The 22,392-nt window shown below is 49.9% G+C and overlaps 2 protein-coding genes across 8 annotated transcripts in view; one reads left to right on the forward strand and one right to left on the reverse strand.

Annotated features, from left to right (window-relative positions):
- Positions 1-1,972: 1,972 nt before the first annotated feature.
- CC2D1B (coiled-coil and C2 domain containing 1B) lies at positions 1,973-20,501 on the forward strand. 4 transcript variants are annotated; one of them, XM_020869521.2, is made up of 25 exons: positions 1,973-2,099; positions 3,667-3,753; positions 4,937-5,081; positions 6,130-6,233; positions 6,602-6,760; positions 7,201-7,326; positions 7,530-7,689; positions 7,885-8,066; positions 8,223-8,298; positions 8,396-8,506; positions 8,585-8,715; positions 8,923-8,995; positions 9,193-9,329; positions 9,725-9,860; positions 9,938-10,110; positions 10,494-10,619; positions 11,183-11,241; positions 11,331-11,447; positions 11,822-11,895; positions 12,032-12,090; positions 12,285-12,336; positions 12,798-12,897; positions 13,062-13,152; positions 14,297-14,426; positions 19,685-20,501. In XM_020869521.2, the coding sequence occupies exons 2-24, from the start codon at positions 3,688-3,690 to the stop codon at positions 14,423-14,425; spliced, it is 2,586 nt and encodes an 861-aa protein (XP_020725180.2). In that variant the 5' UTR covers positions 1,973-2,099; positions 3,667-3,687; the 3' UTR covers position 14,426; positions 19,685-20,501. The 4 variants fall into 4 exon arrangements, with proteins under 4 accessions (XP_020725180.2, XP_020725198.2, XP_070324257.1 ...); XM_020869539.2 differs by having other exon boundaries at positions 20,168-20,501; XM_070468156.1 differs by lacking the exon at positions 19,685-20,501 and adding an exon at positions 2,256-2,437 and having other exon boundaries at positions 14,297-17,111.
- The window catches only part of ZFYVE9 (zinc finger FYVE-type containing 9), a 112,928-nt gene continuing 110,853 nt past the window's right edge, over positions 20,318-22,392 (reverse strand). For all 4 annotated transcript variants that reach the window (XM_020869511.2, XM_020869502.2, XM_020869495.2 and 1 more), the window contains one exon: positions 20,318-21,540. In XM_020869511.2, coding sequence (XP_020725170.2) covers positions 21,379-21,540 — 162 coding nt within the window. In that variant the 3' untranslated portion in view covers positions 20,318-21,378. The remainder of the gene's footprint in view (positions 21,541-22,392) is intronic.

The following is a 22,392-nucleotide window of genomic DNA, read 5'->3' on the forward strand; positions in this document are numbered from 1 at the left end:
GCATATATTTAAAACCGCATGCAATGGACTAAGGGTATCAGAATAAAGTATGTTACAATAAGAAAAAGGGAAAATGGGTAAATAAGGCATCCACAGAGTAAGAAACATGAATGGCCAACAAATTAGAAACACCTGCAAGTCAAAACACTTTCATATCTATTAAAAAAATCTTTCCATGGTAACATAGAACAATTAGAACCCAAATGCCTCATTGATCTAAGTGTAAACTAAGACAACTGCATTGGAGATGATTTGGTAATTTTTAGTCTATAAAATCCTATTAGCCAGCAATTCCACTGCTAGAAATACACCCTAGAGAAACATACATATACACAAGGAATGTATAAGAACATCCATAGCACTGTAATGGCAAGCCATTGGAAAAGTGAATTATTTTCATACTATGAGACACCATACAGAAATGAAAAGTAAGATCAATGGATGAAGCTTAAAACCAAGGTTGAGTATAAAAAGGAGTTTAAAATATGTGCAGGCAGTGATAATGATACAATGTTAAAGCTAGCAAAAAAATACTACCGGCTGTTTAAGGATGTGCACATACATAGTACAATATGCCTACTAGCAATAGTAATGCTCAGGAATAATAAACACCAAAATCAGGAGAGTGGATATCTCTTTGGGAAAGGGTTGCAACATGAGAGGTGGACAGGTGGCTTCAACTATATTTCTCAAACTTGAGGTAAGTGCCTATGTATTTAACTCACACGAGAAATAGAAACCGTTGAGTGCCTACTATGTACCATGCACTGCTCTAGATAACTTAAAGCACAAAAACTGCCTTTAAGTAGCTTGCATTCTAGCGAATGTTAAATGTACATTTTTGAACGTCTTAAATATTTATCATTCAAATTTAATGAAAAGAAATACAGGAGTGAAATTTCCACTTTATTTACTTCTAACACTTTTTTTTCTTGGCTACCCCGTGTGGCTTGTGGGATCTTGGTTGCCGCACCAAACCTGGGCCCTCTGCAGTGAGAGCCGGGAGTCTTAACCTCTGAACCGCCAGGAATTCCCTGAAATTCCCATTTTAAAACAATAAAGATGGGGAATTCCCCGATGGTTCAGTGCTTAAGACTCCACTTCCACTGCAGCGGTACTGGATGGATCCCTGATCAAGGAACTAAGATCCTGCATGCCAAACGGTATGCCAAGAAGAAAAGCTAAGTTTTTTTTTTTTTTTTTTAAGCTGAGTTTTTAAAAATATAAAATAGTAAAGACAGTCTCTTTCTCGGAGAAATCACCAAAAAGGAGGTGGAAAAGCTCTTTGTCCAAGGAAACTGGAAGATAATTCAGAAGTTTAGGAGACAGGCAGGAGGAAACGATTCGCAAGATTCCAGGAGGTAGCTTCTCTCCCCCAATCCCCCCTTACACTACCCCCTCACACTTGCAGGGTAGGAGAGGAAGAACTTGGTGTTAAACTGAAGTGACTTTATAAAGAGGTGCAATGAGTACTGCCTCTCATATCTTAAGGATTAAACCCGCCTTCTGATTAGAAAAGGTAACTTAGATGCTGCAAGATTAAGAGGAATCTGTGAGACCCTTTCCCTAGAGACTCAAATTATAAAAGACACTGAAAGAGATGGTAAGGCAGAGAAATCACTCCTATAGGGCGGTGGCCGCACCATCCTCCCCTCCGCGCCGACAGGGGCGGGACGAGGACCTGAAGCTAGATAGGTGAGCGTGCACCCAGGCAACCTCGGGAAGGGGAGTGAGGGAGGAAGGTTGGCGGGAAACCTATAAATGGGCTAGTACAGACCGCGAGGCTGCTGCATTTGCTCCAGATGCGGAACATCCTGGAACGGCCCAAAGGCCCGCCCAGATAACTTCGCGTTACCTGCCCGAAGGCGCCTGCGCGCTGAGAACTCCACCCTTGGAGTCACCTGTTGGAGCGCCACGCCCGCTTCTCGTTGCGCATGCGTGATCCGCGCCGCACCGGCCGTGGAGTCACGTGTTAGAGCGCGAGGCGTCTCCCGCGGGGGCGCTTCCTGTCACGGCTGCCTCGGCGGCCCGGGGGCCGCGGGAGGCCTGGGCGGTACCGGGCGGGAGAAGGCCCGGGTCGGTTTCGGATCTGCCGCGAGGTATGCCGCGAACCCGCTCTCTGGCGAGGGAAGAGGAGGGGACGGCGGGGGAGATGGAGGCGGCCGGGCAGGGCTGGGCAGGGCGGCGCGTCCTGCCGCGGGAGTGGGGTCGCCGGCTTCGCCTCGCCTGCGCACTCCCTGTCCTCCTCTCTCCAGAGCCTGTGTCTGGGTCCAGCACCGCTGCTCCCAGCCGGGTGTCCCCGGAGCCGCAGACTTGGCGGGTCTCGCCGACCCACTCACTTCGTGTCCCCCGTTCAGTTGACCACCCGCCGTACACCCAAGTCACTGAAATCTGACGCCTTGGAGTCACTCTGAGCGCCTCTTCCCGTGCGCGCACAGTCAGTTAATCTCGGAGTCCTGCTGGTTGTACCCCCTAATTCTGGATTAGGTCCACTTCTCTCCCTCCCCAACACCGCCCTCACGGTCCCTCAGCCTTTCCCCTTTTCGCCGGGACCGATTCACGGTGTTCGGTGTCCAGCCTGCGTTCTCCCTCCTTCCGTCCGTCCTTCCTTTCTGCAGTCAGGGGTCATGTTTCTGAATCGCCGACCTCATCCCCTCATGTCCTTTGCCTTCAGAACCGTGCCCAAACTACTTTAGGCTTCAGAGTTTCCTCATTTGCCCCTTGCTAACATTTTCAGTTTCGCTTGTCTCACACTGTATGCCGCACTAATCCCAGTTTAGTTGCCCTGTGCAAGTCAAGCTGTTGTCACCTCAGAACCATTATCAGGTTGTTCCCTATATTTGGAATCCTATTCCCCTTCCTCCCCCTCAACATGTTCGTGACTCAGCACAGGCATCACCTTCTCCAAGAAGCCTTTTCTCTCTCTGCTGGATAAGGGCCGGCCCTGGGCATCCGTGGCGCCTGGCACATCCCTGTTTGGGTTTTGTCCAGTGGTGAGGGGCTCCCCACCTTGTGACTGTTCTTTGAGAGCTGAGGGCACGTCACATCCACTCCTGCCCTCGGGTGCCTAGCACAAGGTCTGATACATAGTAGGTCCAGTAAATGGTTGTGAGATCTCCGAGAGAATCAATACCGAGTCAGATTTCTCTAGAGCAGAACTGTCCAATAGAACTTGCTGCAGTGATGAAAATGTTCATTATTTGTGCTGGCCCATGGTAGCCACTAACTGAAGGACCGAAGCTTTAACTGGATTAAATTTAAACGTCAGTAGCCACATAGCGCAGCCATGCTTACCAGCACTGTTTTAGAGCCTTTCTGAATCCTGCCAAGCCTTACACCCTCCCTGAACCTGGAGTTAACTTCCCTGATCTGCCTTCTTAGGCCACTCACCACTCAACCTCTTAGGTTTAATCCAGATTAAATCAGTCCAGTGACTTTTTATTGTGTCCACTCTCCCCTCTTAGCGGTATTAGTAGGTGGTCCCCTCCCTTCCATCTTCTGTGTTGCTTGCTTCAGTGCTCTACTTCCAGCTTAGGTATTTCAGCCTTGGATGTTAAGCATATTAAGCATTGCCTTCTTTCTCTGAGTTGGGAGTTTACTAACCACACCTGTTGGGGGCGGGGCTTGTAAGCTGCTCCCGTCTGAGTTTCTTCCACTCCCCACTAGACAGGTATCCAGGCTGTCAAGATGCCAGGGCCAAGACCTCGGAAGGGCCCTCCGGCCAGTGGCCAGGGTGTGGCAGCTGCCAAGCAGGTATGGATGTAACCTCCTTCACCTTCATTTCTGAGTCAGTCTGAGGGTGAGGGTCTCTGACAACTTGGGCAAACTGGGTCACCTGCGTGGTTTCCTTGTTAAGTCTAGCGACTTTGAGCCATGCCTCCTGGAGCTGGCAGAACCCATGGAGACCCTGTGAACCAGTCCCTGGCACACACATGTGGAAGCTAAGGCCTGAACTTTCTTGTGTTTCAACCCAGGCTTCCTCCTGCAATGGCCACCTCCATGTGAACGATCCAGAGAGTTCAGGAACCACCAAAATTTAGGGTGTTCTGATTGGATCTGCATGTTCACCTTCTTCCTTTATTTCTTTTGAGCCCAAATTTGAGACTTCTTAGCGTATTGTTACTGTCTTAAAAGAGGCAGGTAAGGGAGGTGGTAGGATAAAGGGCATAGACTCGACTCACAAGACCTCATTTATTTTATTTATTTTAAAAATTTTTTGGCTGCAACTTGTGGCATGTGAGATCTTATTATAGTTTCCTGACCAGAGATCACACCTACTCCCCTTGAAGTAGAAGCATGGAGTCTTAATCAATGAACTGCCAGGGAAGTCCCTTAAGACCTTATTTTAAATTCTAGCCCTGCCACACTCTCAGGGCTGTCTCAGTTTCATCTGAACATGGAGATAAAAATAGGACCCACGGTAGTGTAGTCAAACTCATAAAGACAGAGAGTAGAGCAGTGGTTACCCTTGGGGTGGGCGGAGGGGAAATGGGGAGTTGTTTAATAGGTGTAGAGTTTCAGTTTTGCAAGATGGTGATAACAGTTATGCAACAGTGTGAATGTATTTAATGCCACTGAACACTACACTTTAAAATGGTTAAGGTGGTAATTTTCATGTTACGTGTGTTTTACCACAATTTAAAAGGAAAAAGGATCTACCTTAGGATTTTGAAAACTAAGATAGTCACATAGGCTGCCAGGGACCCTGCCTGGCAGCTGGTGCTGTTATTGTTAGTAACAGTAATGGCAGTGTGATCTTATGGAGTTCTTTGTAGAGTCACCAGGTAGATAAGTGTCCCAAGGAGTAACGGTTCCTTAGTTTCCTTTCTGCACATTGGGCCCTACAGGGAGCTGCGTAGCTCTTGGGGATTGACTCTGGGTCTGGGCTCCCCCTCTCCTCATTGTATAGTTCTCAAGAAACCTTCTCTGCTCTCAGCTCGGGCTCTTTGTGGAGTTCGGCCCTGAGGACATGCTGCTGGGGGTGGAGGAGACTGAAGACGATGGGGACCTGGAGGCTGAGCTGCTGGCTCTCACCGGGGAAGCAGGGACCACAGGCAGGAAGCCAGCGCCCAGGGGGCAGGGTGAGTTTGCCACACTTGGTGCGGGGACCAGGTGGGCTCAGGCAGGTGGTTGGAGGGGCCTTTGTCACAGCTGCGGGGAGCCAGCCAGATCACCTGGTCCTTCTGTATTCATGTCCCATCTGCAGCATTCCCACCGAGAGGCCATCTTGCTGTGCTCACTTACTGTGTGTTGTGTGGGGGGAGCTCACTCCTTCCTGGGTTGCACCCTCTCCCTTTGGACAGTCTGAGTCTCTGGGCCTGGTATAGGCTAGGGACTCAGCACAGACTGAATTGGTCACACAATGAGTGCACAGAAATTGTATCAAATGAACGCATAAGTGGTATCTTCCTCCCCAGCCTGAAGAGGACAGAGACCTGAAGCCTGTTGGGTGAGGTCAGAGGGAGCCAGGAACCCTCAGAGAAAACCATCTCCCATCCCACATGTCCCTGAGCTGAGGACAAGGAGAGGACCCTGAAGGGACTGACTGGTCTGGGAGAACCATGGCCATCACTTCTTTCTCAGTGCAAACCTGCTTTGGGTTTGATGAGCCTGGGTTTGAATCTTGGCTCTGCTGTTTACCAAGATTGCCATGTTAGGAAAATTAATAAAGTTCTCAGTTTACTCATATGTAAAATGGGGATAATATTACCTTTGGGGTGGGGGGAATGATACCTGTGCTGCGTGGCTTATCTGATCTTAGTTCCCTGGCTGGATCCTCAGACGTGAAAGTACAGAGTTCTAACCACTGGACTGCCAGGGAATTCCCAGTATTACTTATTTTATGGAATCATTGGGAAGCTCACAGGTTAAAAATCTTTATTTATGGAAGGTGTGGTTAGGGGGAACGGATGGCAATGTCTGTGAATAACTGCCACAGTAAAAGGGCTGAGAAGGCAGTAGCCTGATGCTTGTTGGAGGGCCTGGAAAAGTATCCCTGCAGAGGTGGGACTCTGGCTGTGGAAGGAAGCTGCCTGGGTGTATCTGCCAGTGCAGTGGATTGAAGACCATCCTCTACTCCTTGGAAACCTTTTCGTGTGGCTCTGACCCTCTGTGACCCCCTTCCCCCAGCCCCTCTGCCTATGGCCCACATTGAGAAGTTGGCGGCGGACTGCATGCGGGATGTGGAAGAAGAAGAAGAGGAGGAAGGGCTGGAGGAGGATGCAGACTTGCTGGTGCGTCTGCCAGGCTGGTGTGGGGGGCTCTGTGGTCAAGCTGTGGAGGAGGCCTGGGTTTGTCCCTCTGTGTGCTGATGTTGAGCGAGTGCCTTGCCTTTCCTGGGCCCTTGTCCTGTCTGTACGGTGTGAGACGTCTCCTGACATCTGAGCTCTGTACTTGGGGATTCTCAGATACGGAGGCTTCACTGTTTTGGGGGCTGTCCCTGATCAGATTGGAAGGGTGTAGGAGTGTTCTGGTAAAGGGGATTTTCAGGCACAGTGAGTGATGCTGGGAAATACAGCTGGAGGAGAGTGTCCTTTATTCTCAGGTCCTGTCGTGGGTATGATCATGAGGCTCCAAACTCTTGGGACCTGTATCTCCCCAGACAGAGCTGCAGGAGGTCCTGGGTACAGATGAGGAGGCTGGGGCCCTGGATGGTGATGAGACAGCCAGCCTGGGTGGCCCTGAGGAGGAGAAGGAAGAAGGAAACATTGAACCTCCGGTGCAGGCAGCTCTTTTGACAGCCCCAGTCCCAGCAGCTCAGGTAGGTTCTGGAGTCTCCAGTGTGCCTTTGGCTGTGTCCTTCGTGCCTGCGTGCCCGTGTAGGACACTCGTGGAGCACAGCTTGTCTAGGAATGCTGCAGTAATGACCCTTTCCAGGGCCCTTCTCCAGCAGCTGCCCAAGCCGAGACTGAGCACGAGAAACTCCTTGGTGGCTGCCGGCCTCAAAGGCCTCTCTGTTCTCCCATACCGCCCCCCACAGCCATTTCCCGGCCTCCACAGATTGTCTCTGCCTCTGTGTTTGCCTCTGACATGGCCTCTGGCCTCTCCATTGAGTCTTTGTTTCCCACCTTGAGGCTTTTAGACCCTCCTTCTCCTTGAATCCAGGAGCTTCGTGTTCTGGGGTAGCTTCCTTGCAAGGAGGGAGTGGCAGGGGCCTAGGTAGCCCTGGAGTGGCCAGGCCCTGAACTGAAGTATCCACAGGCTGGAGGGCCCCAGGGGCTGCAGGCCCTGCTGGAGGATCGGATCCGCAACTACCGGGAGGCTGCAGCCAGTGCTAAGGAGGCAGGCGAAGCAGCCAAAGCCAGGCGCTGTGAGCGCGGCCTGAAGGTGCGTTGGGCTTGGCTGGGCACCAGGGCTGGGAGGAGTGAGGCTGAGGGCAGTGAAGGCAGAGGGTGAAGCACCAGAGGAGCTTGGTCCAGTAGAGGGGAAGCTTTCCCACCAGAATGTGGAGGTGAAGGACCCCTGGCCTGTCTTTGGGCAGGCTGCAGTCTGTGGTGGCTGGCTAGGTTTCTGGTTCTTTTCCCTCTCAGACACTGGAGTCCCAGCTGGCTGCTGTAAAGAAAGGCAGGAAGATCAGTGAGGATGAGATCCCGCCTCCAGTGGCCTTGGGCAGGAGGCCCTTGGCCTCCCAGGAAACAACCGATAGGAGCCCTGAAGCAGAACCTCCAGCTGCCCCCTCTGTGGAGCCAGGTATCTGGAGATAGTCAGATCCCGTCCTAGTTCCCAAGGTCAGGGCCCGGGGCCTGCCTCCCCATCCTGCCGTTGTCTGTGGCCATGTCAGTGGCCGTGTCAGTCACAACTTCCCTAAGATGTTTTCAGGCTAGCCAGACCTGGAGGCACTGGAAACCTTCTTTGACCTTGATACTTTCTCTTGTTTCTCCATAGACAACCCCTCCCAGCCTGAGACAAGCCTCTTGGGCAGCCCTGGTATTTCTGCCCCACCCGACTCAGACCCAGACCCACGGGCCCTGCTGTTGGCCCGACAGAGAGAGTACAAAGTGGCTGCTCTGAATGCCAAGCGGGCTGGAGACCTAGACCGTGCCCGAGAACTCATGAGGGTTGGGAAGGTATGGCATCTACTTCAGAGGCGCTGTGTCTAGCCCCTCATTTCACAGATGTGAGCGATGACCTGGCCGAGTTTCAGTGAGACTGGTCTGCGGGGGGGTTTCAGCCCAGATTCTTGGGGTTCCCTGGCTTATGTTCCCACCTTGTTCCTACTGCAGAGATTTGGTGCTGTCCTGGAGGCCCTGGAGAAGGGGCAGCCTGTGGACCTGAGTGCCATGCCCCCGGCACCGGAGGGTCAGTATCAGGGTGGTGGGGGGAGCCTGCTCAGGCTAGGGCCAGGCCTGGCCAAGCACCCCTACCCATACCTACACCTCTGCTCTGGATTCCCCAGACCTGAAGCCCCTTCCACAGGCTTCCCAGGCCCCCACAGCGCCCTCAGATACACCCCTGGCAGTGGAGCGAATGCACCCAGTGATGGCCTCTGACATCCCAGCAGCCCCGGGTAGGACTGGGGACACTATGGAGTGGGGACCTGCGGGGAGGCAGGCAGAGCTGATGCTGTCTCCTTTCTCCTTTCAAGTGGCCCCTGCTGAGCCACAGACAGTGCTGGATGCCCTGCAGCAGAGGCTGAACAAGTACCGCGAGGCAGGCACCCACGCTCGGGGCAGTGGGGATGAGCGCAAGGCCCGGATGCATGAGCGCATTGCCAAGGTGGGCTACAGCCTCCCTCTTGGACCAGCTGTCTGTCTGCTCCCTGGTCTTTGAGTCTTCATCTTGTCTGTGTCTCTGGAGCTCTTGCTGTCTCAGGGGCTCTCCTTCCTCCTGGGGCTGCTGTCTTCATCTTCCTCTTTCTGCCTCTGCCTAAGTGGAGCCTGTGACCGCTGCCCACCATAGGTCCCTCCCTCCCTCCTCTTGCAGCAATATCAAGATGCCATTCGGGCCCACCAGGCAGGGCGGAAGGTTGACTTTGCCGAGTTGCCTGTTCCTCCAGGTGAGTGGGGTTTGGCCTGGGGGCTCATGAGGCCTCTGAGCAGGATGGAGGGGAGGGAGAAATGATTTCTCACACATCAGCCTCCACCCTGGGGGAACCCATCCCAGCCATGCCCAAGAAGACCCTAACAGGACCCACAGCAGCCTGATGCATCCTCAAGGCTCCCTGAACCCTCTCCCAGTGTCTTTCTCCTGCAGGATTCCCCCCTATACCTGGCCTGGAGCCCACCGTGGCTACTGAGGAGGATATGATGACAGCTACTTTAGCAACTGCCCAGAAACTGGCCTCCTCAGAGGATACAGCCCCAGTAGAGGAAGAGGAGGATGAGGACAAGGTTTGGCTGAGGGCCCAAGACTCCAGGGACTGGTAGGGGGAAATAGCCGATAAGGGGTAAACCCAGCCATTGGTGTCCATACTAACAAGCTCAGCAAGGTAGATATTTTTGCTTTTTTTTTAATAGAGAAAAAAACTTGGACTAGGGCACCCAGCTAGGAATTAACAGAGCTGGATTCAGACCACGGTCTTTCTGACTTCAGAGCCCAGTTCAATCCCCTTCCCCCTACTCTCTCACGTTGGGAGGTTAGCACAGAGAACTTTTGAGACTGGTTCTGAGATTCTTTAGGGTCCATGAGGGAAAGTCATTCCTCTCAGGTCACACAGTGAGTGAGTACAGTGTTATGAAGAGAGTCCCAGTCAGGGAACTGCCGTGTCACAGAACCCCTGTGACAGCCTCCTGGGCGCCTGCAGGATGAGCCCCCAGCCCAGGCCCCAGTGGCCAAGAAGCCAGCACAGCCTGTCATCCCTTCATCGCGGCCCCTGCCTGAGCCCAAGGCCTCGAGTTCTAAGGAGGTGCTGAGTCCATCTGGTGAGCTGCAGAGAAGAGGGAGGGAGGGGAGGCTGTGGTGAGAGGTGGCATGGCTTCACCTGTGTCCCCCACTCCAGCACGAGAGCAGCTGACCCTGCTGGAGGCACGGAAACTGCAGTACCAGCGGGCAGCCCTGCAGGCCAAGCGTGGCCGGGACCTGGAGCAGGCCAAAGCCCATCTGCGGGTGGCCAAATCCCTCGAGGCTCAGATCACCCAGGTGCGAGCTGGCCGCCCCGTGGACCTCTCCAAGGTGAGTGTTGCCTGGTTAAGCAGCATGACTTCTCGGGCAGAGAGGTGGGTGGCAGTCCTGATGAGCAGGACTGTGAACAAGGTTGCTTAGAGGAGATGGGATTTGAATAGGATGTGGTGACAGCTGAGAACTCTTTTGCTTGTGTGTCTCCCTGTCCCATGACCCCAAGAGAGCCCGGGGGCCTGCCTGTGGTGAGAGGTGACCAGGTCGGGCAAGGCCAGTGACAGAGCATAGCACTGGGACAGGATGGCAGGCAGTGAGTTCCCATCATTGAGGTTACTGGAAGCTGGAGAAACATTTAGCTTAGATTTCTGGTCTGTTTGGCTCAGTAGAGGAATAATTTGACTCTTGAGGGCCCCTGAGGGGCCTTGTGACCTGGACAGGTACCTTCACCCTTAACGGATGAGGAGGGTGACTTCATCCTGATCCACCATGAGGACCTGCGACTCTCTCAGAAGGCTGAGGAGGTGTATGCCCAGCTACAGAAAATGCTTCTGGAGCAACATGAGGTCAGTCCTCCCCTTCCAGTGCCCATAGCCTCCCCTTCCAGTGCCCATAGCCTCCCCTTGGTGAGAGGCAAGACAGGGTTCAGATTCTAGCTCTTCAGCTTACTGGCTGTGAGATCTTGGGTAAGGAATTTCTCTTCTCTAAACCACATTTTCTTTATCTGTAAAATAGGATGATTAATACCCCTCTCGCAGGGCTATGAAGTTCAAACAACAGAATGCAGGGGGAATTACTTTGAAGATGGGAGAAAGAAGTGTTTGAGGAGTGTATGTATGTCTATCTGATGGTGTGTCTATCTGAATGGCTGCCTGCAAGTCTGGTTGCTAAAGTGATGAGGAAGAAAAGGAATTTGCTAAGGGAATCTGGGGGAATGGCTATCCCCAGTAGAGGAAACAGCAAAAACTTAGTGCAGTGGGACTTGGGAACAGTGACCTTGGGTTATTATGTTGGAGAAGGAGAGGGGTGAGGCTACAGAAGGTTGGCGCTTTCAGAAGTCAGGCCTTGAAGGCCAACTTAGCTGGGTCCTGTTCTGGACCACGGAGTCACTCTGGACCCCCATTTTCAGAAGTGTCTGCTGTTCTCCAAGCAGTTCATGCACCAGGGCAATGTGGCTGAGACCACCCGGTAAGTGCAGGAGGCTGGGGCTACAGCTTGTGGGGTAGGGAGCAGGAAATGAGCACTGCCGTGCTGATGTGCACACCTTTTCCTGTCAGGTTTGAGAAGCTTGCTCAAGACCGCAAGAAGCAGCTTGAGATCCTGCAGCTGGCCCAGGCTCAAGGCCTCGACCCTCCTAGCCACCACTTTGAGTTGAAAACATTCCAGACTGTGAGGTGCCAAAGCCTAAGGGAGACTGTGGCTCCATGCAGGACTGGGCAACAGGCTGGGAGCCAGGGGTGGAGACTTAGGTCCCTTGAGTGAGGCTGCTCGGGCTTGGCCCTGACATAGGCCCTGGGGCTGGAGAGGGGCAGGATGTGGTGCCTGCTTGTGAGGAGGGGCTCAGAGCTGTGTGGTCGCTGGGGCAGAAGCCCTGTACTAGGGTCACAGACCAAGAGGCCTTCACTCCAGCTCTGCTGCTCAGGCAAGTTTTGCCTCCCTGGGCCCACTCTCCTCTTGGTCGCCACCCAGCTAGATAGGCAGGCATTGGAAAAGGGAACCTTTTCCCACTGCTCTCCTTCACTTTGCTTTCCTTGCTTCCTGGCTCTAGGATCTTTGCAGAACTCAACAGCACAGAAATGCATCTGATTGTTGTCCGGGGAATGAACCTCCCAGCCCCTCCAGGTAGCCCTGGGGCCACCCCTACTCTTGTCCAGATGCTCCAGTCCTGGCCAGGAGGAGGCAGTGGCTCTCCCTCTGCGTCAAGTGCTGGGGCTCCTGGCTACTGCCCATGACCCTGACTCGTCCTCCTCCTTCCTAGGGGTGACCCCTGACGACTTGGATGCTTTTGTGCGGTTTGAGTTCCACTACCCTAATTCGGTGAGGTTCCAATAAGCAGGAGGGTCCTGTGAACTCCATCTTCCCTTCCAAGGCCCTGTGCTCTTTTTCTCCTCATCCCTCAGTCTCATTCCCTCTCGGGGTCCCTTCCCTCAGCACTGATGTAGACCAGAGCTCCTGGACCTGTATCTGTTTTTTTTCAAGCTGTCCTGACTTCTCTCTTCTCACTGCTTTAGGACCAGGCTCAAAAAAACAAAACAGCTGTGGTGAAAAACACAAACTCTCCAGGTGAGGACCTACATGCGGGCTGCTTCCTCCTCCCCCTCACCCTCTGATAACCTCTGCAGCACTTGTGTTTCCAGAGTACTTTCAGATCTATTATCTTACTTGGTCTGCTTACCTTGGGAGATAAAGGCAGGTATGACTACCACGTCTCCAATGTAGTTGGGGAAGCTGAAGCTCAGAGAGGAAAAGGGATTTGCATAGGACCTTAAAGCGGAGGTGGTGGAAATGGGACTTGAGTCCTGGAATCCTGACTCCACATTCCAGGCCATTCCCATTTTGCCGATCTGCGTCTAACAAGAACGTCTAACAGGTGAACTTCAAAGCCAGGATTTGGATGCTCTTCCTCCCTCTGGTGGCAGCGACTCTGAATTGCAGGCAGAAAGACAGTGGAGGCAAGTGGGCCAGTTTCCACTTGGTCAGGAGATCTCCTGCAAGCCAAGTCCCTCCTTCTCCCCCTCTTGCAGAATTTGATCAACTCTTCAAACTAAATATCAACCGAAACCACCGGGGCTTCAGGAGAGTGATTCAAAACAAAGGAATCAAGTTTGAAATCTTCCACAAAGGGTGAGGGCCCATCGGTCACACTGCCAAGGTGGGCTGGGAGGAAGGATTGGCTTCTGTTGCTGCCGCTGCCCCTGCTACTATTCAGTTTTCTTGTGCTGGTTTTAGCCAGCTCATTTCTGCTGTCCTTGCCCAGTCCAGTCTTCTGCTGACTCTTGGCTTTCCAGATCCTTCTTCAGAAGTGACAAGCTGGTTGGCACAGCCCACCTGAAACTGGAGCGGCTGGAGAATGAGTGTGAAATCAGAGAGATTGTGGAGGTAAGGTGGGAAAACTGGAGGACATGGCCAGAAAAGGGCCAACATTCACTGAATCCCTGTTGTAGGTTTTTTGGTGCTTGTTAATTTTAAAATATCCGTAAGTGTGCTGTAGAGTATGTGCTATTCCCATTTCACAAATGATGAAATACAGAGGGTCTGAGAAAATTTCATTGTGTCAGAAAGGAAGTAGCTATACTCTTTCCACAACACTCAGCTGTTCATGTTCCCTTGAGGGGCCTGATCATGGCTGTCCATGTGGCACCCATGAATTCCTAGGTATCTGGGAGCAGGCTTTGATTGAGGCAGTTGTGGCAACACGATGAAGTAGGACAAACTCTGGACATAAAGTTCATAAGGTATTTCCAAGGAGGGACCTACCAGAACGCAGCTAGTCTGCTTAGGAATCACCCCAGACAACTCCTTAAGCTGCCCTGAACTCACTGAATTTCACAGGGATGTGCCCCTGATGACAGCAACTGAGATCCACAGAGAAGGGGCTCTGGCAGAGCCGGGCCCAGACCTCGGCTGGTGCCTTCACAGACGGAGGCTTTTCCTGTTACATTGCCTCTGCCTGCTTGGGAGAGTTGTTCTTAAGGGGGGCCTGCTTTGTGTCAGCCCCAGTGAGGTGGGTCAGACTTCAGAGCCTGTAGCCCTGCTTTGTATCAGCCCCAGTGAGGTGGGTCAGACTTTAGAGCCAGCTGCCTTGTCTCCGGCACAGGAGGAAGCACACGGTGGGCGAAAAGGCAGGCATATCCTGATCTTGTTGCACAGTGAACCGTGTGACTGTGTCCCTCATGCCATCTGTGAACCGAGGGTTTGGGCTCAGTGGTTTTCAGGCTGTGCCTTAAAGCCAGAGCATTTCTTCTAGGAGTTACCGTGGGGACTGTGGGGCAAACTGAGGAAGCACGGCTCTAGACTTCCCACCTCCATTTCAGAGCACTGGCGCTTATTTGGATTGATGTATTTTCTGAGACGTACCTAAAACCACCGAACCCAAACAGCGGGAGGTTGGAGTTGTCTGGAAATGGAGACTCTTCTATTGACATGCAGGATACTTTAGCTTCTTTCTCACCTTGTGACACAGGGAGCTGCCGGTCCCCGCCCCACCTCTCAGTTACCATCTCCCTCTCCGCGGTCCTCACAGGTCCTGGATGGAAGGAAGCCCACTGGGGGCAAGCTGGAGGTGAAGGTGAGGCTGCGGGAGCCTCTGAGTGGCCAAGACGTGCAGATGGTCACCGAGAACTGGCTGGTCCTGGAGCCCAGGGGCCTGTGAGGTGGGCAGCTCTCTGGGCCCTTGGAACGTCTGCCTGGGCCCCATGGGAACCCTTCCGGTACTCAGCTCATATCTAAGGAGAAAACCGAGGAATTTCTCATCTGTGAGGAAGACCAAGAGGCAAAACTGTTGGGTTGGGCTCAGGCTGGTTCACGATATTCAGTAGAACTGGGGAAGGAAGCTAACTCTCCCAGGTTGTTGTCAGGAAACCCTTCCTGAAACCTACTTGGATACTCATGCAGTTTAGACTTCTGTGCTCTGTGCCCGTGTGCAACAGAGGGTCAACGCTAGAGTGGAGTCAGGCCGGCGACTCTTCTCCAGCTTTTTCCCCTGGGCTTCGCTGGCTACAGAAGTCTTTGTACATAAAGGAGATGCTGCTAAACAAGTACCAAAGACCTGTTAAGCACGTGCATTACTGACCACGGCTCTGGTCTTTCCCGTTGCTGGCCTCTCCCCAGGCCTCCACCAAAACAGGCTGGATTCCAGGGTTTCCCCCTCCCTCTCTGTCCGGGCAGGGCAAGGACAGCCTCACTGCTCTGCCATGGAGCCTTGTAACCAACCCCTTAACCCCTGTGAATCAACTGTTTGCAACCTGCCCCAGCCCCCATTTGCACCATTTCTAGACGTGCCTTTAAAAGATAAAACTGTAAGGGATGGGAAAGCGCGAGTGTGATCCGGACCCCCCTCCCCATAGGGCAGGTCAGGGTTCTGTGACTCCAGTTGGTCAGCAGCCGCCTGTCCCCCGCAACTCAGTTGACCCCAGCCCCGCCTGTGCCTTGTCTCCTGACAGCTGCTGCCGTAGCCTCCCTGCTTCCCAACGCTCTCAGTGGGATTTTGTTCAGGACTGTGTGGTGGGAAGTGAGAGCAGGTTATCTTGAGTTAGGTCCATGTACCTGAGACTGAGACTGTTAACTGAGGAAGAAAGAAAAAAAATTTATATATATATAAATATGTAGAATGTAACTGATTTTATTTAAGAAACTAGGTCTAATTCATTGTTGGGGATTTACGGTCTCACAAAATAACCATCAAAGTCTTAAACAAAAGCCCTGCTCCTCCCTGTCACTGCCCCCCACCACCCCCACCCCATCACTTTTTAAAAGCCAGAGTGGCAGTAACATTTGTTAATTGACAGAAACTGCAGTTATGGCTTCCTCTTCAGAGACAGGTCAGGAGAAGCCTTGCCTCTTCATCCAATCACCTAGGGAAATCCCTAAATTTCTTCCTAAGAAATTCTTTGATTTTTGTGAACAGATGCAGATCATGGAGGGATTTACATCAATATTTGCAGTAGACTTAATGTTCAAAACTGCAGTAGTCTACATCTCTTAAAAATAAACTTTAACACCCCATCTTTTCCCCCCTTTCTTTGAAATACTGTTTAACAAAGCATTCCTGAAGATAATATTTTAAGGCTCTACATGAAGCAGATACATTCAACTTACTGATGATTATAGTCCTGCAAACACAGAAGTTTGGGATTGAGCTTTTGTGTGTGCGTCTTTTTCTGGGATGCAGCTGGACCACACTTCCCTGCCCTTAAGAGCAGAGCTTATAGTGTAACAACAGGGACAACAGATAACTTCTGAGAGCTAGAAAGCTAGTCTAGCTAGAAGGCTAATCTTAACTTACTAAAAATTCCATAGATGTGAGACTTAACACTTAAATGCAGTCATATCTGTGTGTCATACAAGCAGCCATCTAGAATGAAAAGGAGGGCTGTCAGCCCTCATAAGGTGGCCCAGAGCAGAGCGGGAACCAGAAGACTCAACCTCGTCTTCCCTTAGGGTTTGTAAGTGCTAAGAAGGCTTGACGTTTCCGACTAGTACTAGGAATGTCTAAACTCAGTCCTCTGCTAGAAATCGGATAGCAAGTTTTTTTCTGTGGTTCAACGATTTCCCATCATAACCTGTTCAATTTCATTCTGCTTTACTGCCCTTTGCTTTTTGAAAACCAGAACCTCCAGGCTGAGAGAGGCAAGGCAAAGCCGCCCACTGGACTTAGAAACTAAGGTTCTTAAAAGGTCTTTGTTGTAGCCCAGGCATGCAGGGGTCACTGGCATGGGAGGAGCCTGCCCAGCCTCATCTTGTGCTAAGATTTATCCAAATACAGCAATTCAGCAGTGCAGATTAGTGACTTGTGGGCACTTGGGAACCAGCCACGACCCAAATCATTTTTAAATTTTAAAATTTCTTTTCAATTGTATAGGACATACTTTCTTCTGAATACAATATGGAAGGAATTTATCTTAGAATCAGGAAGTCTTGCTCACAATTAAAGGGCAGACTAGTATGCATTTTATTACGTTCCTTTCTCACGGTTCTGTTCTGAAACCTACATTGTTGCTTCCCAGTTTCTGAGTGCTTGTTTTACAAATATTTGTGGGCAGTTTTTAAACACTCATTTATCCCTTAAGTTAAGGCAGCTGCTTTGAATATGAAACTCTGGGGCTGAGACTGGCAGAAGGCAACACCAGGAAGCTTGCACCTGGTTCAGTTCCATCACAGATGGATTCTTCCCTTCTCAGCCTCAGCTTCCCAAACTCTAAAATGGACATTCTCATTCCTCTTATGCTCCTTCTCCCTTCTGGCTACATTATAGTCCTCCAAGTCCCATTACCGTCATTACTAAAATTATTTCAGCATTATTATTAAAACAAACAACTATCACAGACTTTTGCTAGAAATGGTGTTCAGCAGATTTCTTATTGTCTGAAGTGCATTAAATGCATAGATTATTCCCCAAGTGACTAGTTATGATAGAAGAAAATTTAGTTGGAAATTCTGGGCTTACCAGCATTCAGGAACCAGTGTAGGTGAGGGAAGACACTAGATGGGAACTTAAACAGGGCAAAGTTCAATTTATCTACAGCCCTAGAAACCAGTCAATCATAAAGGAAATGAACTTTGAATATTTACTGGAAGGACTGATGCTGAAGCTGAAGCTCCAATACTTTGGCCACCTGATGTGAAGAGCCAACTCATTGGAAAAGACCCCAATGCTGGGAAAGATTGAGGGCAGGAGGAGAAGGTGGTGATAGGAGCAGATAGTTTAACAGTGTCACTGACTCAACGGACATGAATTTGAGCAAATTCCAGGAGATACTGGAGGACAAGGGAGCTTGGCATGCTGCAGTTCTTGGCATTGCAGAGTCAGACATGACTGAGCAACTGACCAACAAGAGTCCAGTAGGTGCTCAGATACATGTTGATTTTAAAAAACTGGAGAAACTACACTGCCTAGCATTTGGTGAGAATTTGGTAATTTTTTTAAAATGTGGTAATACCAGAATGGCAGTTCTATTCCTCATTATAGGATCTCTATATCTCAATCTGAGTTTACATTATAGAAGAATCTGCCTTATTTATTTAGAAACATGATGTTTCCAGTTCTATACAGCATACAGTATATAAAGACAAAAGTGAAACAAGGGAAAACAGTAAACTAGCCTTGGCTATCTTATGTCCAATTCCACAAGATGATTTCATTAAATATAAAGGACATTTTATGCAGTTGAGAATGGACCCGACTCTGCAAGGACAGAGTCTGTTCTTAGAAAGGTTTGCACTGATCTGTAAGAAACATGTACAACTGCAAGGTCTGTTCAGCTGAGAAGGAAGAAAGGTAACTCCTATAGGACAGAACCAAGAGAGCCAGCTCCTGTAGAAGCTCCAATGTAGACCAAGCTGGATGTTGGACCCCAAGTTCCTACTACCCCTGTTAACAAGTGCATCCTGTGCCCGTCAGGTTTAGGGGGTGACAGCCCAGGGCTTGGTCCTCACAAGCTGGTGTTGAGTGGGCACCCGTTTCCGTGGGAAGCTCCCAGCCTGTGGGGAAGGCTACAGCCCCAGCCCTCTGCAGCCTCGGTCAGCGAAGCCCCTGAAGCAGCAGGTGTAGATGTGGATTCTCCCCTCCGGCCCAACAGAAGGGGGATAAACCCTGGGCTTCCCCAGGGGCTCAGCAGTGAAGAACCCAGCGCAGTTCAGTCCCTGGATCAGGAAGATTCCCTGGAGGGGGGCATGGCACTCCTCCAGTATTCTGGCCTGGAGAATCCCATGGATAGAGGAGTTAGTCTATGGGGTCACGAGAGTCGGACAGACCTGAGTGACTAAACAAAAACAACAGACACCTTTGGGCCTCAGAAAACAGCTACTAACCTGAAGGGAGCTCCGCAGCCTGTAATGCCAAGTACTAGGCCTAGCTCCAGCCGCCGGGGAGCAGCCTCTCGCTGTCTTGGGCCTGCACTACCTTCTGGGGGATTTTTGGAACTGTCCTTTCACTGCAGAGGGACCAGCCTCCTACTTGGTCTGGGGTTTTAGAAGATGCCAGTGACGAGGAAGTGAGCTGCCCTAGAGCAATGTTTTTCAAACCGTGGGTTGTGAAATCTATTTGGTCTGACTAAAATAAATTTTTCATTAAGGAGAAAATGATCAGCATGCATCACATATGTCACAGGTAAAACCGAGTCTTGCCTTCTAATACCACTTCTCCAAAAAAAAACACCCAACTGATTCCAAGGCTGGGGCAGGGTAAGCACAAGATGGCACTGGGGCATCTTGTTAGGCCAGAAAAGGAAGTGTTAAGAAACAGGAGCATGTCACAAGGATGTGGGAGCTCACGTAAATAATGAATTAGAACCATTCAAAGAGTAATCCCAAGTCCAGAATGAAAGTTAATTAAATGAGTAAATAAGAAAGAAGGGCTTTGGGAACTTTTCTTGGCAGTCCAAGGGTTAAGACTCCATACTTCCAATGTAGGAGATGTGATTTCAATCCCTGGTTGGGGAACTAAGATCCCACATACTGTGTAGTGCAGCACTCCCCCAGCCACACAAACACACCGCATGCACACACACACCCTCACACACACCCACACACACGCACATGCACACACACACCCTCACACACACACACACACACACCAAACACACCCACACACACCACACACGTGCACATGCACACACACACACACACACACACGATGGGCATTAAAAGTGAAGTGAGAGTCGCTCAGTCATGTCTGACTCTTTGCAACCCCATGGACTGAAGTCCATGGAATTCTCCACGCAAGAATACTGGAGTGGGTAGCATTTCCTTCTCCAGGGGATCTTCCCAACCCAGGGATCAAACCCAGGTCTCCTGCATTGCAGGAGGATTCTTTACCAGCATTAAACTTTTATATATGTATATGTGTGTGTGTGTGTGTGTATGTATATGTGTATATATATATATATATATAAAGAAGGGTGTTTGCTTATAGGTAAATCAAGTGCAACTGATAAACAGGAAGCGCTGGAATTGAAAAATCTTGAAGCCATCATAGTAAAAGATCAACTCAGGCAAGAAACATCAGAGTGCTAAATCTAAGGGGACATTTCAATGAGTAAGATCTCCACATGATCACAGAGTGTCTACACAAACCAGTTATTTGTTCTAAGAGGGGAAATACCCAGTGGAGAAACCAGACAACACCTTGACCGGGTAAAAATTTATCATCAATGAGGGGCAGAAGGACATACATCTAAGTGACCCATGATGTGATGTCCCAAGGAGGACACACCATCACTTGGGTAGGATTCTGGCCAAGAATGCATAATTCATGTAATTCTGAGGAAATAACAACCAAATTAAAAATGGGGCATTCTCTGTTAAATGAGTTGGAAGAACCTATATTCAGCAAAAATATCAATGACATAAAAAATAAAAGTGAGTCATGACAGAAACTTACCATGTTCTGATCTAGGCTGGAAGCTTCACTGGATGGGAAGGACGCTGGGTTAAAGTGTCAAACTGAAGTGGAGCCTGTCCTACGGTGATGTGAGAGGACACCCTTATTTGTAGGAAGTAAGCATTAACCTACTTAGGGGTGAAGGACTTTGATGTATGCAATGTATGTACTTCTCAATGCCTCAGTTTTTTATGGAGAGAAAAGGAGAGAAAGGAACACTGATGATAAAGCAAACAAGTTAATCTGTAAATAACAGGTGGATCTGGGTAAAGCATACATAGATTGTTTTTTTAACTTGCCACTTTCCTGGAAGTTTAAATTATTTCTCAATAAAATATTTTTAACAATACCTTCAATGTAGAGAGCTCCCTGGTGGTCCAGTGGTTAGGAAGGACCTGGCACTTGCACTGCCAGAGCCACAGGATTCAATTCCTGGTCAGGAAACTTAAGATCCTGTAAGCCATGTGGTGACGCCAAAAATAAATAAAATGCTTCTAGTGTATATTATAACTAGAAACGTCTTGGGTATAATCTATCAGCTTTCACAGAAAGGTCCAGTTCAGTGTCTGTCATTCAGTCTGGCAGGTCTTGAAAGAACCTGAACTTGACTTTACTATTCAAGTGACCTCATTTATACTGAGTCGCCCTTCTTTGGATAGAAGAGAGAGAATCCTTTGGTTCTTTGATTCACTTCATGAATAATCTAGGGGAAAAAATACCTAAATGTGACTTTGTGAGGTCGCTGTAATGTATCTGGGACAAGATCAGTGTGAAACTGTCCGTTTTACATCAATTCTGTATAGAGAGTTCAAGACTGATGCTTCATTTTTTTATTTCCCTTCTGCCCTCCCACCCACCCTTGGTGATGGCTGTACCCATTTGAGCATTTCTGAGCACAAGACCAAAAGTAAGTCTTAGAACAGAGGAGCAGAATTCTTGTCTAAACAGTAACAGAAGGGGATTAGCTGCAAGGATAGCATAACTGTTGTGCAGTAACAGAAGCTGCCCAGATCCTCTTGGTGGACAATGCATAGAAGACTTAGAATTATGGAACATCTGTCCCTCCACCACCCCTTCCCACCCCTGTCCCCCAAACCCCCACTCCCACCCCACCCCCCATTAATAGTGTTAACAAAAGCTTAATTTTCCAGTTCTAAAGTGCAAATGATTTGGGTATGACTGCTGTTGCAACAGGTCTGAACAGAAAACAGTGAAGTCCTCTCTGTCTACGCGATGTTTTCCAGAATATAAAAGATGAGTTCCATGACGATGGGGCCCTCGCTGAGCTGGCAGGCCCCTCCATGGATCACTGGCACCAGAGCGCTGTCCAGATCGTTCATGTACTGCGAGGGAAGGGGCTGGCCATTGCTCCCTGCTTGATAGCCAACCTACACCGTGGAAAGAAGGGGATGACAGGTTACTGGACAGAGAAGATCTCTCCAGAGGCCTGGAGGGCCAAGAGGATGAACAGGAAAGGAGATGTCCTTTTTGGCTAGGGGCTAGACACTGGCAGTAAACACAAACTTCTCTTCCTTAGAACTGTCACTTACCATCCTACCATATATTCATCCTGCCCCTACCACCTCATAGCTGTGAGACCTTGGGCAAGAAAACCTGTTATGGTCTCAGTTTCCCAGGAAGGGAAGTTGGGGCACAGAGAGGTGTGGAATGTCAGCAACAGTACATAAACCTTTGGTTGTGGAAGTTAAAATGAGAAATATACTGGGTAAACTCCCTAACTCAACAGGAACTGAACACCTGTCCTTCCATCCATTTCTCCACATACCATTTTTTAAACACCTACAAACACAAGAATTCAAGCATGAATGTAAACAGGGCTCCTGCCCTCAAGAGCCCCACATATTTAGTAGAAAAAAATGATTGTTCTTATTTTATGTGAAGTAATTCTCTCTCTAGTCAGATTATCAGTACCATTTGGAAAAGGGTTGTAATACTCATTTGTATTACCCTGACATGCTTAGTAAAGCATCGGGCAAGACCATAAGTAGAAAACAACTATCTGTTGATTGATGACTAGTCAAGAAATGGAGCTAAACATATGACCTTTCACATTTTCCCTGATAATGACACAACTGCATCAAAGCAGGAGCACTGGGACATGTCACAGGGATCTAAAATCCAAAAGAGTGACTTCCCTGGCTGTCCAGTGGTTACAAATCTGCACTCCAAATGCAGAGAACCCCAGGTTGATCCCTGGTAAGAGAACTAAGATCCCACAT

Source organism: Odocoileus virginianus, chromosome 5 (assembly GCF_023699985.2).
Source record: "Odocoileus virginianus isolate 20LAN1187 ecotype Illinois chromosome 5, Ovbor_1.2, whole genome shotgun sequence".
Classification (NCBI taxonomy): Eukaryota; Metazoa; Chordata; class Mammalia; order Artiodactyla; family Cervidae; genus Odocoileus; species Odocoileus virginianus.

What these genes read in the sequence shown, in the direction of transcription:
- CC2D1B (XM_020869521.2), top strand. Translation starts at nt 3,688, where the DNA reads ATGCCAGGGCCAAGACCTCGGAAGGGCCCTCCGGCCAGTGGCCAGGGT. An exon ending in GCCCCGTGGACCTCTCCAAG is followed by an intron (nt 10,111 to 10,493) that starts GTGAGTGTTGCC and finishes TGACCTGGACAG; the next exon opens with GTACCTTCACCCTTAACGGA. An exon ending in AAATCAGAGAGATTGTGGAG is followed by an intron (nt 13,153 to 14,296) that starts GTAAGGTGGGAA and finishes CGGTCCTCACAG; the next exon opens with GTCCTGGATGGAAGGAAGCC.